This window comes from Macaca fascicularis, chromosome 15, assembly GCF_037993035.2.
Source record: "Macaca fascicularis isolate 582-1 chromosome 15, T2T-MFA8v1.1".
Lineage (NCBI taxonomy): Eukaryota > Metazoa > Chordata > Mammalia > Primates > Cercopithecidae > Macaca > Macaca fascicularis.
The window spans coordinates 4660237-4674101 of NC_088389.1; the positions used below are offsets into that span (position 1 = coordinate 4660237).

The 13865-nt window shown below is 55.9% G+C and overlaps 1 protein-coding gene across 3 annotated transcripts in view; it reads right to left on the minus strand.

The window, feature by feature from the left end:
- The window catches only part of COL5A1 (collagen type V alpha 1 chain), a 208645-nt gene that overhangs the window by 143100 nt on the left and 51680 nt on the right, over positions 1–13865 (minus strand). For all 3 annotated transcript variants that reach the window (XR_012424123.1, XM_045374232.2, XM_045374231.2), the window contains exons 3-4: positions 5713–5926; positions 4225–4387 (exon numbers count right to left, since the gene is read on the minus strand). Coding sequence is in view for 2 of the 3 variants with exons in the window: in XM_045374232.2 (XP_045230167.2) it covers positions 4225–4387; positions 5713–5926 (377 nt within the window). In the remaining variant the exon portion in view is untranslated. The remainder of the gene's footprint in view (positions 1–4224; positions 4388–5712; positions 5927–13865) is intronic.

Genomic DNA, 13865 nt, shown 5'->3' on the forward strand with positions numbered 1-13865 from the left:
ACACATGTGTCTTGGCCCTGAGGGTCTCTGTCTCCCCGTGTCCCTCAAGGGTGCATCACTTTGGACAAAGGGGGCCTCTGTGGAGCCACACACACCCCAGGAAAAACCCCAGTCCCTGTTTAAATGAACTCTCTTAGAGAGTTAGTAAATCCCTGTTTGGTACCAATCTAAGCACAGAACAGACTGGCTTTGAATGAGCGAAAGTCGTCCTTCCAGGGGAAGATTGGGGCTGCTGGAGGAATATGTCTCAACAGTGCCAGCCCCTCGTTTTTAGAGCCTTCTAGAGCAGCCAAGCGGCTGAGATGGGAGGTGGTGTTACGTGGAGCCTGCTGGAAAGCAGAGATAAATCACTTTTACTTCAAAAGAAACAGAAATTCTCTTCCATGTGCAATGAGACAAAAGGTGGCTGGGACTCTGAGGCCAACTCACCGAACTTCCTCCTCACGCTGTTAAAGAAAAAGAAAAAGAAAAAGATGCTTGGGGCAGTTGAAGGCATCGCTGATCCTGCTGGACTTCATTAAGAGAGACAGGTCCAATTTTCCAACGTGAGCACAGCTAACAGCCAGGAAACTCTGGGGCTAGGAAAACACCTCCTCCAGACCATTAAAAACTTGTGGTCAATAAAAACCTCTCGTTCCTGGCAGCCACTCTGGCTCCAATCGAATTCCACGACAGGAAAAAATGGCTCACCCGAAACACAGGATTCGGAACCTATCTGTGACCTACTGTTTCGCCCAGAAGCCTGCCAGGCACCAGCTGCAGTGTGAGACCTGTACCGTTCCCGGGAAGAACAAGTCGGGGTAGGAAAACAGCCTCCTACATTCAAGAGGCATTTCCTTTTGAAAACTGCACGTTACTTTCATTCTTTGGTAATAAAGTAGGTAAACTATGGCATGTTTGCTGTCGGCCACTCATAGGCATTTTTCCTGGATTAATTCTCACGGTGTCACACACACACACACACACACACACACACACACAAATGCGGTGGGTACTATTATTGTCATTTTACAGATGGGCAAACTGAGTCTCAGAGCGGTTAGACAACTCACCCGAGATCTCACCACTGGGAAACAGTGGAGCCAGGATGCAAACCCAGTCCTGAACACGGATTTCTAGTGCTTTCCTGTGGTAAGGGACTCTTCACATACGTCTGCTTTTGGGAAAACAGCTTTTCCTGCTCAGTTAGAATATCAACGAAGCACTACTTGTTTTAGGATCCTAATTTTTTAAAGATAAAATAAAGCTCTTTCCTGAATCTTTACAGCAGAACACACTAGAAATTACAAAGATTTGACACAGCACAAAAAAGCGACTGCATGACATACATTAAAACCCCGGGGCCCGGCGCGGTGGCTCAGGCCTGTAATCCCAGCACTTTGGGAGGCTGGGCACGGTGGCTCACGCCTGCAATCCCGGCACTATGGGGGCTGAGCGCGGTGGCTCAGGCCTATAATCCCAGCACTTTAGGGGCCAGGCGTGGTGGCTCACGCCTGCAATCCCAGCACTATGGGGGCCGAGCGCGGTGGCTCAGGCCTATAATCCCAGCACTTTAGGGGCCAGGCGTGGTGGCTCATGCCTGCAATCCCAGCACTTTAGGGGCCGAGCGTGGTGGCTCAGGCCTGTAATCCCAGCACTTTGGGGGCCAGGTGCGGTGGCTCACGCCTGAATTCCCAGCACTATGGGGGCCGGGCGCGGTGGCTCACACCTGCAATCCCAGCACTTTGGGAGGCTGAGGCGGGCGGATCACAAGGAGATCGAGACCATCCTGGCTAACACGATGAAACCCGTCTCTACTGAAAAACTAAACAATTAGCCAGGCATGGTGGTGGGCACCTGTAGTCCCAGCTACTTGGAAGTCTGAGGCAGGAGAATGGCGTGAACCCGGGAGGCAGAGCTTAAAGTGAGCCAAGATCACGCCACTGCATTCCAGCCTGGGTGACAGAATGAGACTCTGTCTTAAAAAAAAAAAAAAAAAAAAAACCCGAGGCAGGGCCTCGACCCACAGAACAACAGGCAGCGGTGGGGGCGGGTCTGGCAGGTGCCCAGGCCAAGCCCAGAACCTCCCCTGCGGCTCTGCAGGTAGCCTTACTGTGACCCATGTTTGACATCAATGTCACCTGCTTTGCCTAGATCCTCCCACCAGCAAAAGGCAAAACCAGCACTCGATCCCAGCCTGTGTGACCCCAAGGCAGCTTTTAACCCCAGCTCCCCAGAATAGCCCAGAAGCTGCCTCCTGCCTGGCTGAGGACGGCTCCTGCGCCCGCAGTTCCTTCCAGGCATCTAGGCAGGTCTGGTCAGAAGCGTGCCCGGAGGGTGTGTCTCAATAACTTGCAAAATCTGGCTGTGCCAGCAGGACCCAAGCACCCGCCCTACTCTACCGAAGCCTCAGGCTACAGCTTCCTGGAAACTGACGCAGAGCCAACTGCAGGTTCAGCAGAATCTTCACCACCTTCACACCTACTCCTGGCTTCTTCTAACAGGCCCATCTCGTTCCGCAGAAGGTGGCTGCTCTGATCATTCCTCTGCTGTCTGTACTGGGTCGTGGGGCTCTGTCCTGCCTTTCTGCTTGCCTTGACACTGGATTAATATCCAGAACAACTGCATTTGACGTTAAGCCAGGGCTTCCTGTAACAGAGGCAGTGTGCTGGTGTGTCACTGCATTCGACCTCATGGAACCTTTGCCACAGCTCGTGAAGCAGCCACATCTGCGATCCCGTTTTACAGATGGAAACGCTAAGACAGAGAAATAGCAGAGCAGCGTGCCCGAGGCCCAAACCCAACACTCGACAGAGCTGGGAGTCCAGCCCAGGTGGGCTTGCCCCGAGGCCAGCACTCTGCGGAATGTCCAGCTCACCGTGATACTACGCAGTCCCCAGTATGATTTTCTAGAAAGGTGAGACTTTCAGAATTGCCCTCTTCTCACACGCTCAAAGCCCCAGGGCCAGTTCAACTGTGCCCATCCCCACGAGCAGACATCACCACCTTTAACACAGAAATGAACTCAGTACGTGTGATGTCTCCTTCGCGTGCCCTTGGCAGAGCACCAAGATTGATTCAACACGGTGTCTGCTTTGGTGACTCTGAGTCACCGAGAAGAAACATGGGCCTGGGGACCCCACCTCAGCCATGAAACAGGGGCAGCTGGATGCAGAACCGATGTGTAGACACAGCCAGGAGCTCACGGCAGCGCTTGGGGATTTAAGGAGGAGACACTGCCCTTTGGTGTCCCATCTCTGCAGCCCTGGAGGAGGAAATCCCAGAGCCGGGATGGCCCTTGGAGACCATTTAAGCCAGTGGCTTTCAAACAGGTTTTAGCCACAGAGCCCTGGGTGCAAACTAAATCTTCTGCAAAACCCAACTTACATAAACCAAAAAAGAAGCCCAGTGAAGGAGTCCTGGCTGCTGCCTAACCCAAGCTGCAGGGACAACGGTCACTGCAGTGCCCTTGGGAAGTGCGGAGTCCAGGACCCTGTGCAGGCTGTCGCCCCAGCACCTCAGGAGGCAGGGCCCAGGCTCCCGGTGACTCCAAGGCCCCCACCCGGGGCAGCTGGGGATCACTGGTCACTTGCAGGGGCTCTCAACCTGTTTCTTGGCAGTGGAACAGAGCATTCTCATGCAGAACCCCAAACTATGAAGGGCTCCATGGGCTGAAGTGAGGGTCCCAGAGCCCACCCAGCTCAGGCCCCCACTCCCAAGCCTCTGAGGCATTCCCCAGGAAAGCAAGGTCCCTGGCTGGACACAGCTAGACTCTGGAATGAGGCCAGCCTGAGTTGAGTCGGCACAGGTCTTACTGGTGCATCCACACAGTGGCCCAGCTCTGCCCTCCAAGCTCACCCAGAGGACGGCTCCCCCTGTCCCAGGATGGCCCCGGATACAGAGGGCAGGAGTCTCCATGTTTCCAGGAGCCTCAGCACGAGACTGGACAAAGCCCCTGTCCTTTCCAAGCCAGCACTCAGGACACACATACTGGGCCCTTGGGACAAGGGCGGCCACTGTCATCCCCACACAGCCTACAGGCGACAGCAGCTCTGGCCCCTCCATTTCCGAAAGCTACAGACATCCCTTAGGACAACAGCAGAGGCTCCTGAGCAACAGAGACAGTGACCACAGCGGACCACCGGCTAGTCCCTGCCCGAGGAGCCCTCTCCAGCAGCAGTCACAGTGGCTCCATACGAGGAGTGCCCTGGGTGGGCACGGGCGGTGGTCTGCCCTCCTGCTCACCTCAAACACCTCCTCATCCAGGATCCGGGTGCCAAACACGATGATGCCGTTGACGTCTATCATGGGGTGGTCACTGCGGTCGAGGAATTTGGTGGTCTTCTTTTTACAGTCGAGGACCAAGGTGACATTTTTCTTGTGGACGCTGAGAGCAATTCTGTGCCACCTGCAGAGAAACAGACGGTGAGGACAGGGCTTGGATCACAGACGCCAGTTCAAGCGATTTTGCGGCAAATTCCTCGAGACACAGGGAGAAGGCCCACTTCCTGCACGAACGTGGTGGGGTGGAGCGGATCAAGGCCCGGCCTCTGGAATCGGACAAGTTAGGGCAACCCCACGTGCCATGAGATCTACTCATTCCCTAGAATCCTGGTCCCTCAGACAAGGACAGCTGTCTGAACCCTGGAAGCCCATCCAGGAGCCCAAGTGAAAGAGGAAAGGGGGAGCGTGCAGCACTCGGCACGGGCTCGGGAGCGGGGAGCGGGGTCCCTGCGGCACGGTCACAGCCATCGGGAGAAGGGCAGGATGGCGGCCGTTGCATTTTGCTGTGTGCATGAGAGCACTCGTCATGTGCCCTCTGAACCTCAATGGCAAACCGCAGGCAGCCAGAGAAGACTGGGTGTGAACGGGAAATGGTGGAATGAGGGCCGGGCGCGGTGGCTCAAGCTTGTAATCCCAGCACTTTGGGAGGCCGAGACGGGCAAATCACGAGGTCAGGAGATTGAGACCATCCTGGCTAACACGGTGAAACCCCGTCTCTACTAAAAAATACAAAAAACTAGCCAGGCGAGGTGGCGGGCGCCTGTAGTCCCAGCTACTCGGGAGGCTGAGGCTGAGGCGAGGCGGAGCTTGCAGTGAGCTGAGATCCGGCCACTGCACCTCAGCCTGGGCGACAGAGTGAGACTCCGTCTCAAAAAAAAAAAAAAAAGGGAAATGGTGGAATGAGTGGATCTGTCTGAAAGTCTTCGCGAAGAATTCAGATATCATGTACTGAAGGCCTTCCGAGGCATGACCTCACACGTGCTGACCACGAAAGAGGCGACTGACAACCCCTGGTGCTGAGGTCCGCACCCAACAGAGCGCCCTGGCACAACCCGCCTTTCCTCATGCTCACTCCCACTCCTAACACATCTGTGTCCTTGAAGGATACCTTAAATCCTTTCTGGAAAAGGTTGGGTGTAACCTCACAATTTCCTGTGTCCCTTCTGACACAAACAGGCTGGAATTTCACGTGCTTTAGTACACTTTACGAAGGGGCAATGGAGGGCCAGGAAGGAGAAGCGACTCCACAAAGCCACAGACGATGAATCAAGACCATAACCCAGGTTTTAGGACTCCAAGCCCAGCGCCTTCTCCTCTGCTGTGGCGTCTGTGGGAGTCTCGGTACCGGCTGCTGCACGTCCCCTAGTGTGCCCCACATCTGGTCAGTGGTATGAGCTGGCCTGATTCCCACTCCGGCAGGAGAACAGTTGCCCAGAAGTGCCCACTTACTTGCCATCTGACAGGTTGATGCCCCGGAAGAGGGGGTAGTCTTCCGGGCCAGGCTTCCCCGTGTGGTCCTCGTAGAGGAAGACGGGAGAGCGGCCCAGCTCCAGCCCAATCTGCTGGATACCCTGCTCGTTGTAGATGGAGACCAGGAAGGCCTGGCTGCCTTTCTTGGCTTTCACAGTTGTTAGGATGGAGAAGTCCTCGGGAAATGCAGACGCTGGAACAGAGCACAGAGATGAGAAGGCAGTCGGGGAGCCCCCCCAACCACGCCCAGCCATGGCTCTCTGCAAACAAGCCAGCCCGGGGCCCTGGGAAGCTGTGCTGCCCATGGTAGGGCACTGTCATCTGATGCACATCTGCCCCTTGATCAAACTGTTCCTGCAGCCCTTCCCTGCTCCCACTTGGCCAAGCCTGCCCCCTTCAAGACTCAGTGCAAATGCAAACTCCTCCATGAAACATGGCCAGTCCTTCCAGCTGGGAGCCCTCAACACCCTGTCCTCAGCTCCTACACCTCAACCCATCTCTGTGTCAATCCTCAGGAGAACCTCTTGGGCTGTGAGCTGCCTCTGGGCGGAGGCTGCTTCTCAGGCATCTTTGTACACTCCATGGGGTCTCACCACTCAGCATGCAAGGAAGGGAGGGAGGGAGATGGAGGGAGGAAGCAGAGAGAGGAAGGGAGAAGGGAAGCACCAGCCTCAGACTGCCACTAGAATTGTACTTTGTGACCTTTCCTGGTTGATATGCAAAACAGAGAAAACGTGGAAATTAATCAAAAGAATTGAATCCAAATTTAAAATTAGAAAAAAAAAAATCCTTAGTATATTAACAGGAGAAATTACGTCTTACAACACCCGCCAGAAGCAATCTGAGGTCATTAAAAGGCAGACCCAGGCTGGCCCGGCCACGAGCACCTAAGCCCACCCCACATGTCTGCCCCTCATCCGTGGGCATGACCGGAAGCCCTGGCCCCTCCTGTCCATCGATCCTGGTGGCGAAGGTGGCGATGCTCACCCTGGACCACCTGCAGTTCTGCCAAAAGCCCGGGGATGAGGGAGGGCCTGTGGCTAATTGATGCCGCTGGGCCAGCCAAAAGTGCTGGGCCTAAGGCTGTGGGCTCCTCAGAACCAGCCAGAAGGATCATCCCAGCAGGGTGTCACAGGGACGTGCCAAGGAAGGGACCCATGACCTCCTGCTGGAACGGCCCCACAAGCAGCACCGCTACGGAGGGCTGGGATCTGGTGAGGGGACTTGAGCCATCGGGAATCCATTATCAGACCCACTCCTTCTTTAGAAGTGCGGACAAAGGTTAACCAGGTGGCCCAGAGGCCCCTGACCCCATGGGGCGGCAGAGTCTGGATCTGCGGCAGCGGCGCCTGCACGGCGGCTATCCGTGAGCACCCTCTGCTGGCGAAATCATGGCAAGGCAGGCAGCAGCCTCACCGCCTCTGCCCCTGGCCACTCCAGCACAGCTGCAGGGGCCACACTGTGGGGAAGGGGATGCTGAAGGCCCCCTCGTCCCACAGCATCCTGAGGCTTCCCAGTGGGAGGAGAATGCACCGCCAGTCGCAGCCTCTGCATCCTCTGTAAGGTGCTGCAGGGAGATGTCCCGAGGGTCCGAGGAGACCCTCCAAAGCCCCCACAGGCCAACCCAGAGCCTGTGTAAGCGCTGGAAGCTGCCACAGCAGCAGGTTCATCCTGCAGGTCACGAATCTCTCACTAAGGCGCTAACAGGGAACAGCAGGGAACAGCTGTGGCCAGGCACCCTGTGTTGGCCAGCTCCAAGTCATGACTCGGCTGTTCCCACAGGAGACTGGGCCCCAGGTGGGCCTGGCGAAGGCCCCTGCCCCCAAAGCTGGGGACAGCCCCAGGTGGGGGTGATGATAGTCAGTGTGGTCATCTGGGAAAGGCAGGTTTCACGGAAGAACTGGCTTAGGACTCCCACGTCTAGACACAAGCCATCAGCTTTGTTTTTTGTTTTTTATGGGGGTTTTTTGAAATAGAGTCTCATTCTGTCGCCCAGGTTGGAGTGCAGTGGTGAGACCTTAGCTCGCTGCAACGTCCACCTCCAAGGTTCAGGCAGTTCTCCTGCCTCAGCCTCCCAAGTAGCTGGGACTATAGGTCCATGCCACCACACCTGGTTAATTTTTGTATTTTTTGTAAAGATGAGGTTTCACCATGTTGGTCAGGCTGGTATCGAACTCCTGACCTCAGGTGATCCACCCACCTCGGCCTCCCAAATCGCTGGGATTATGGCTTTGCATCATCCCTCCACATGTGGGCATGTGGGCACGGGACCCTGGAGATGGTGGCCTTAGCTGGTTCCACCTATGTCGAGGGAGTGGGACCTGCCATGCCCACCCACAATGGGGGCCCCAGATGGCAAGGCTGCCAGCAGGACCACAGTGGCATGGGGCACTGAGGGCCAGGTGGGATCTCACCTGAAGCACCCAGGGCAGATGGCACAATCACCATCTGAGTCCACTCCCTCACTCTCATGACAAAGGGTCACATCCCTACCCCATCGCCACCTTGTGTGCCAGAGTCATTCTTCCGTCTTAAAAGATCAAAGAATGAGTTGAGCACGCTCATCTCTCCGGCACGAGGCACCGCAAGGCCCATGAACCCCCATCTCCTGCAGCTCATTAAAATGCCGTTTCTCAAGTTTTGAAATCTCTATGGTAACAAATTTTCTCAGCTCAGATAAAACCCGAAAGGATAAATTATGTTGAACATTAATCTCTCTCCTGGCAAAATAACAATGGATTCATTGTCACTGCGAGATGGCCCATTCGAGTCATGACATGAGCTGGGATGCTGACACTTTATAATCTACGCTGTCCGGGCACTCTGGGAGGAGGGAGTCAGCTGTTGAACACTTCATGTTTCATTTCTCCCAGAAAAGTCACAGTTGAGGGGCGTGGGCTCCGGACTTCCGTCTCGTTCTGTCGCCCAGGCTGGAGTGCAGTGGCGCAATCTCAGCTCACTGCAAGCTCCACCTCCTGGGTCCAAGCGATTCTTCTGCCTCAGCCTCCCGAGTAGCTGGGACTACAGGTGCCCACCACCACGCCGGGCTAATTATTTGTGTATTTTTTAGTAGAGACGGAGTTTCACCATGTTAGTCAGGATGGTCTCTATCTCCTGACCTCGTGATCCGCCTGCCTCGGCCTCCCAAAGTGCTGGGATTACAGGTGTGAGCCACTGCGCCCAGCCAGAGCTTTTCATTTTTACTTTTGCTGAAGTCCAAAGGCACTAGAGCATTTTTGGTATGCAGTAGGAGTACAATAAATGCATTTGTGTTGAAACGGCGTCACACTGAGCCGACAGTTACTAAGCACACTGACTGCTCACTACAGTGGATCGTGTGATCAATAAACGGTGACCGGTCCCCTAATAAACAGTGATTGGTGCCAGGCTCTGGGGTGACACAGTCGATGGACATATATGGCCCCTGACCTCAGAAAGTGATACTCCCATGATACAAACAGAAATCATCAAACCAGTTAGTTAAATAATTGCAGGCTGGGTGAGGTGGCTCACACCTGTAATCCCTGCACTTTGGGAGGCCGAGGCCGGAGGATCACTTGAGGTCAGGAGTTCCACACCAGCCTGGCCAACATGGTGAATCCCCGTCTCTGCCAAAAATATAAAAACATTAGCCAGGTGTGGTGGCATGCACCTGTAATCCCAACTACTGGGAGGCAGAGGTTGCAGTGAGCCAAGATCACACCACTGCACTCCAGCCTGGGTGACAGAGTGAGACTTTGTCTCAATAATAATTGCAAATAATGCAGGAGGCAGTGGGGCAGGGGGGCAGAAAGAGGCCGGAGGATAGGAAATGAATGTGGGGTGTGGCTAACTTTGGAAAGGGGGCCAGGAACCTGGGGGGCGGGTGAGGTTTCAGCTGGACCCTGGCAGCCCAGGAAGGGCCGGGCTCAGGAGAGCATGGCAGGCCCAGGGTAGAAACCCAGGATCCAGGGGTACCAAGGCAGCCCTGCAGAAGGAACTTCCCAAGCCATCCTCGGTCCTGACGGGAAGGGCTCTCAGTCCCGACCGGAAGGGCTCTCAGTCCCAGACTGGGGTGGGACAGGTGAGGGGCCCTAGAGAGGAAGCTGTCATCTGGCAGCCCCTACAGGGAGAACTTAGTTCTGGAACCTGCCGGCCTGGACCCAAACTTACTACATTTGTCATGGCCAGAAGTGAGGTTCATATTCCCTGGGCTGGACCAACCCATGGGGTCGAAGATGGAGTGAGAAAGAGACAGTCTCCAGTCTCAAGGGGAGGCCTGTGCACGTACCCAGGTGGGAACCCCACATCTTACTTCATGGGAGCCCCTCGTCTCAGCCATGAGGGACCCTCCATCCTGCCCTACGGGGGTGCAGGGGAGTGGGGAGCGTCTGCTCAGTGAGTAGAGGGTCTGCAAAGCCCCCAGGCTGAGGACAGTACCCTCCTACTGCTGCCTCCATCTTCCCCTCACATCAGCCTGCCCCTGCAGCCGGCACCCTGTCCTCAGCCATCCCTGTGACCCTCATCCAGCACTCAGCACAGTCCTACGGAGGGTCCTGGGGCCCGGCGCGACTGGCTGCTCCCTCGCTTTCTGGCAGGAGGGTACTGGCGGGGGCAGCGAGGAGCAGCAGGACATTCTGCCCGAGGGAGGCTGATTCTGGAGCCCAGGCCCTGGGGTGCAGGAGAGCCACAGGTGAGGACAGGGTGTCAGCCAAGGGGCAGGGGAGTGTGGACAGAGCCATGGCCTCCACCCAACCCTGCCTGGGGCCCTGAGTAGGAGGCAAGTCTCAGAGGCCTGGGCAGAGGAGGGGTATGGAGGAAAAGGCACCTACAAAGGACAGAATGGAGAGGACCCCACCCACAGCACCAGAGCCGAGGAGGAAGCTGCGTGCTGATCCGGGAAGTGGGCTCAGGTGGGGCTGGTCCCTGAGTCAGGTGACCATGGGGGACACTGCCTCGCCTGGTCATCCTCAGAGGGGACAGCTCAGATCTGGATCATTACAAACAAGTAGTGCTGGGTCAACAAGGCAGGGAGCGCCCAATCCCGGGCTCCCAGTGGGGATGTGGATCCCAGAGCTCAGGCCACCCGGTAAGGAAGCCAGGCCCGCTGCCTTCAGGGTCTCAGGCCACCTTACCGTGAGGCAACGTCTGCACTGCAGACATGGGGGGCTGAGGCCTGGGACCCCACAGGGAAGGAAGGAAGTCCCAACCCTCCCCGCTTCGCTGGCAGCCCCCGCGCCACAGTCCTGGGCTTCAGTCCCTGCAGCCTCATCTCCCTGGTGCCAGGATACCCCAGCACCCACGATCAGTCAGAAACTGTGGCTCGGGGTGGAGCTCCCTGGTCTGACAGATCCCAGAACCCAGACTGCTGGGTCTGAGCAAGACTAGAAAACCCTCTTCGAATAAGGGGGGAGTTCTAGCCTCTGTCCTGCCCCCAAGTGCAGAAAATGCTAACAGGCTTCTTCGCCTGCACAGAAGGGAGAGCGGTGCCCCTGAGGAGGGCGGCCTAGGGAACCTCGCTCTCCCAGGCCAGAGGAAGCCGGACTCCGTCTGTTCTGTTCATGGCTATGTCTCCCTGGCACCCAGATCACTCTGCCAGTTCGTGCCCAGTGCGGGATACAGGACCAGCTGGTGCCAAAGTGGGTGGAGGGCAGAGGTTGACACCTGTGCAGCCTGGGTGGGGAGCGGCACTGTACCCAGGTGGAGGCTCCCAGTCACCTGCTCATCTCAGCCTCCAAACCCCCACCCCCGTGATCCAGGGGCCACTTGGCTGCTGGGTTGCTGAGAGGTGTGTGGGCTCTTCAGGGAATGTGGGGAGCCAGCTCAGGGATTTTGTCAGGGGATTGGATGCCAGGGAAACAGCTGCCTGGATGTGGGCTCCCCCTCTCGCCAAGAGATACTTGCAGATACTGTTTTTGCTCCACTCAGTTCCCCACAGCCCAGGCCTTGCCGTGGCCACCTGGGCTGCACCATCTCTTCTTCGTCTGCAGCTGCCAGGCAGGTCAGGTCTCTAGAATCCCGCAGATGCTGCTGCTCCCTGAGACAGGGCACGGTGCAGCTCCGGCTCCCCTAGCACTTAGGCTGACCCACACGAGTGGCTGACGTGAGGCCATGTCGGTCCCAAGCAAACAGCCCTTTCCTATGTGTGACCCCTACACGCTGAGTGAGCACTTCTCAAACAGGAAACCTGAAGTGAGCTTCTGAGTCCCTCCACTGAGGGGCCCACAGGCCAACGGGGGTGGAGGGAGTCAGAGCAACAGAGGACAGGTAGCGAGTTTGCTCTGAGAGCCGGGCGGAAGGGGGAGGTGGGCTACAGCGTCAGATCAAAGGAAATGCCGTCCTGTGACACTGGTCTCCAACAGTGTCCCTTGAATGGCTTTCCCAACCCAACACTTGGGGACCTGCAGAAGGGACTCCATAGACATCCCTGCTTAAATACTTCCCAAGCAACCTCCAGCTTCATCTGCCATGAATGGGGCAACTGGCTTATATGGACCCACTCTACTCTCTAAGCTAATTCACAGAAGGCCCTGGAAGAGGAAGGGCAGCACTCTGGAAAACTTGGAAAAAACATGGACTTAAAAAGACATCCCACATACTACTCAGAAATTTACCCTAGATTATGTGTTGTTTGTTTTGTTTGTTTTGTTTGAGACAGTCTCACTCACTCCGCTGCCCAGGCTGGAGTGCAATGGCGCGATCTCGGTCCACTGCTTCACTGTGTCACGATAACGTCACTCACCTAGCATCTGGTAAAAAGCCCGAAACAGACATGGAAACCAATAGATCTGTAGATAAGAGCCCTGCTCAGGGACAGGGGTCCCTGCTGAGAGGGAAGCACAGAGAGCCTGCTATGCAGAAACTGCTGGAAGGCCAAGCCATTTCTTTCTTTTCTCTTTTTTTTTTTTTTTTTTGGACATAGTCTCACTCTCACTCGGGCTGGAGTGCATTGGAGCCATCTCGGCTCACTGCAACCTCCGCCTCCTAGGTTCAAGCGATTCTTCTGCCTCAGCCTCCCGAGTAGCTGGGATTACAGGCGTGCACCACCACGCCTGGCTAATTTTTGTATTTTTAGTAGAGATGGGGTTTTGCTATGTTGGCCAGGCTGGTCTCAAACTCCTGACCTTAAGTGATCCACCTGCCTCAGCCTCCCAAAGTGCTGGGATTACAGGGTGAGCCACTGCGCCCAGCTGATCCTAGATTATTTATCCAATAACTAGCCTGTATTCCTGAGATACTATAATATTTCTGGCCACAGGATAATCCAGCAGAGAAGGACGAAGTCCAGTGAGTATGTGGTGCCAGTGCCCCAGAATTGGGTGACACAGATAAGATTAAACACAGTGGCTGAGCCGGGCATGGTGGTTCACCCTGTAATCCCAGCACTTTGGGAGGCTGAGGCAGGTGGATCATTTGAGGTCAGGAGTTCGAGACCAGATTGACCTACATAGTGAAACCCCGTCTCTATTAAAATACAAAAATTAGCCGGGCATGGTGGCGGGCGCCTGTAATCCCAGCTACTTGTGAGGCTGAGGCAGGAGAATGGCTTGAACCTAGGAGGCAGAGGTTGCAGTGAGCCGAGATCGCGCTGCTACACTCCAGCCTGGGCAACACAGCGAGACTCCCTCTCAAAAAAAAAAAAAAAAAAAAAAAAAAACACTGACTGAAGATCCTTGGAAAGCAGGAGCGCTTACTTCCCCAGTGTGCCCCTCAGCCTATCACACACCCAGAGTCCACGGGGTCCTTGGCAATCAGCTCCCTAAGCCCTTCCCTGGACCAGCCCTCCCAGGTTCTCTAGGTCACGAATTCTAAACCTGGGGTCATGGGGCAGAAAAGGGTGCAAATTCTGGGCCAAGATGCAGGTGAGCATTCCGTGACTAATTCCAAAAGAGATGTTCTCCCAAAAGCTTAGGAACGCTCCTCCAGCGGCCAGGAGAAACGAAACCGCTGTGGTCCTTCGTGAGGACAGGCTGTCCGTGCCAATGAGTTCCACACGCTTAAGGCTGGGGATCCACAACCCAGGGCCACTTGGGCACCCAAAGGTGGGTTTTTTAAGAGAATGTGGGCTGCCAGGGGTCCCAGGCCACCTCGCCTCACCTCCACCGAGCTGCAAGGCAGGGACTCGGTGCCTCGGAGGTATTTCTTGAAATACC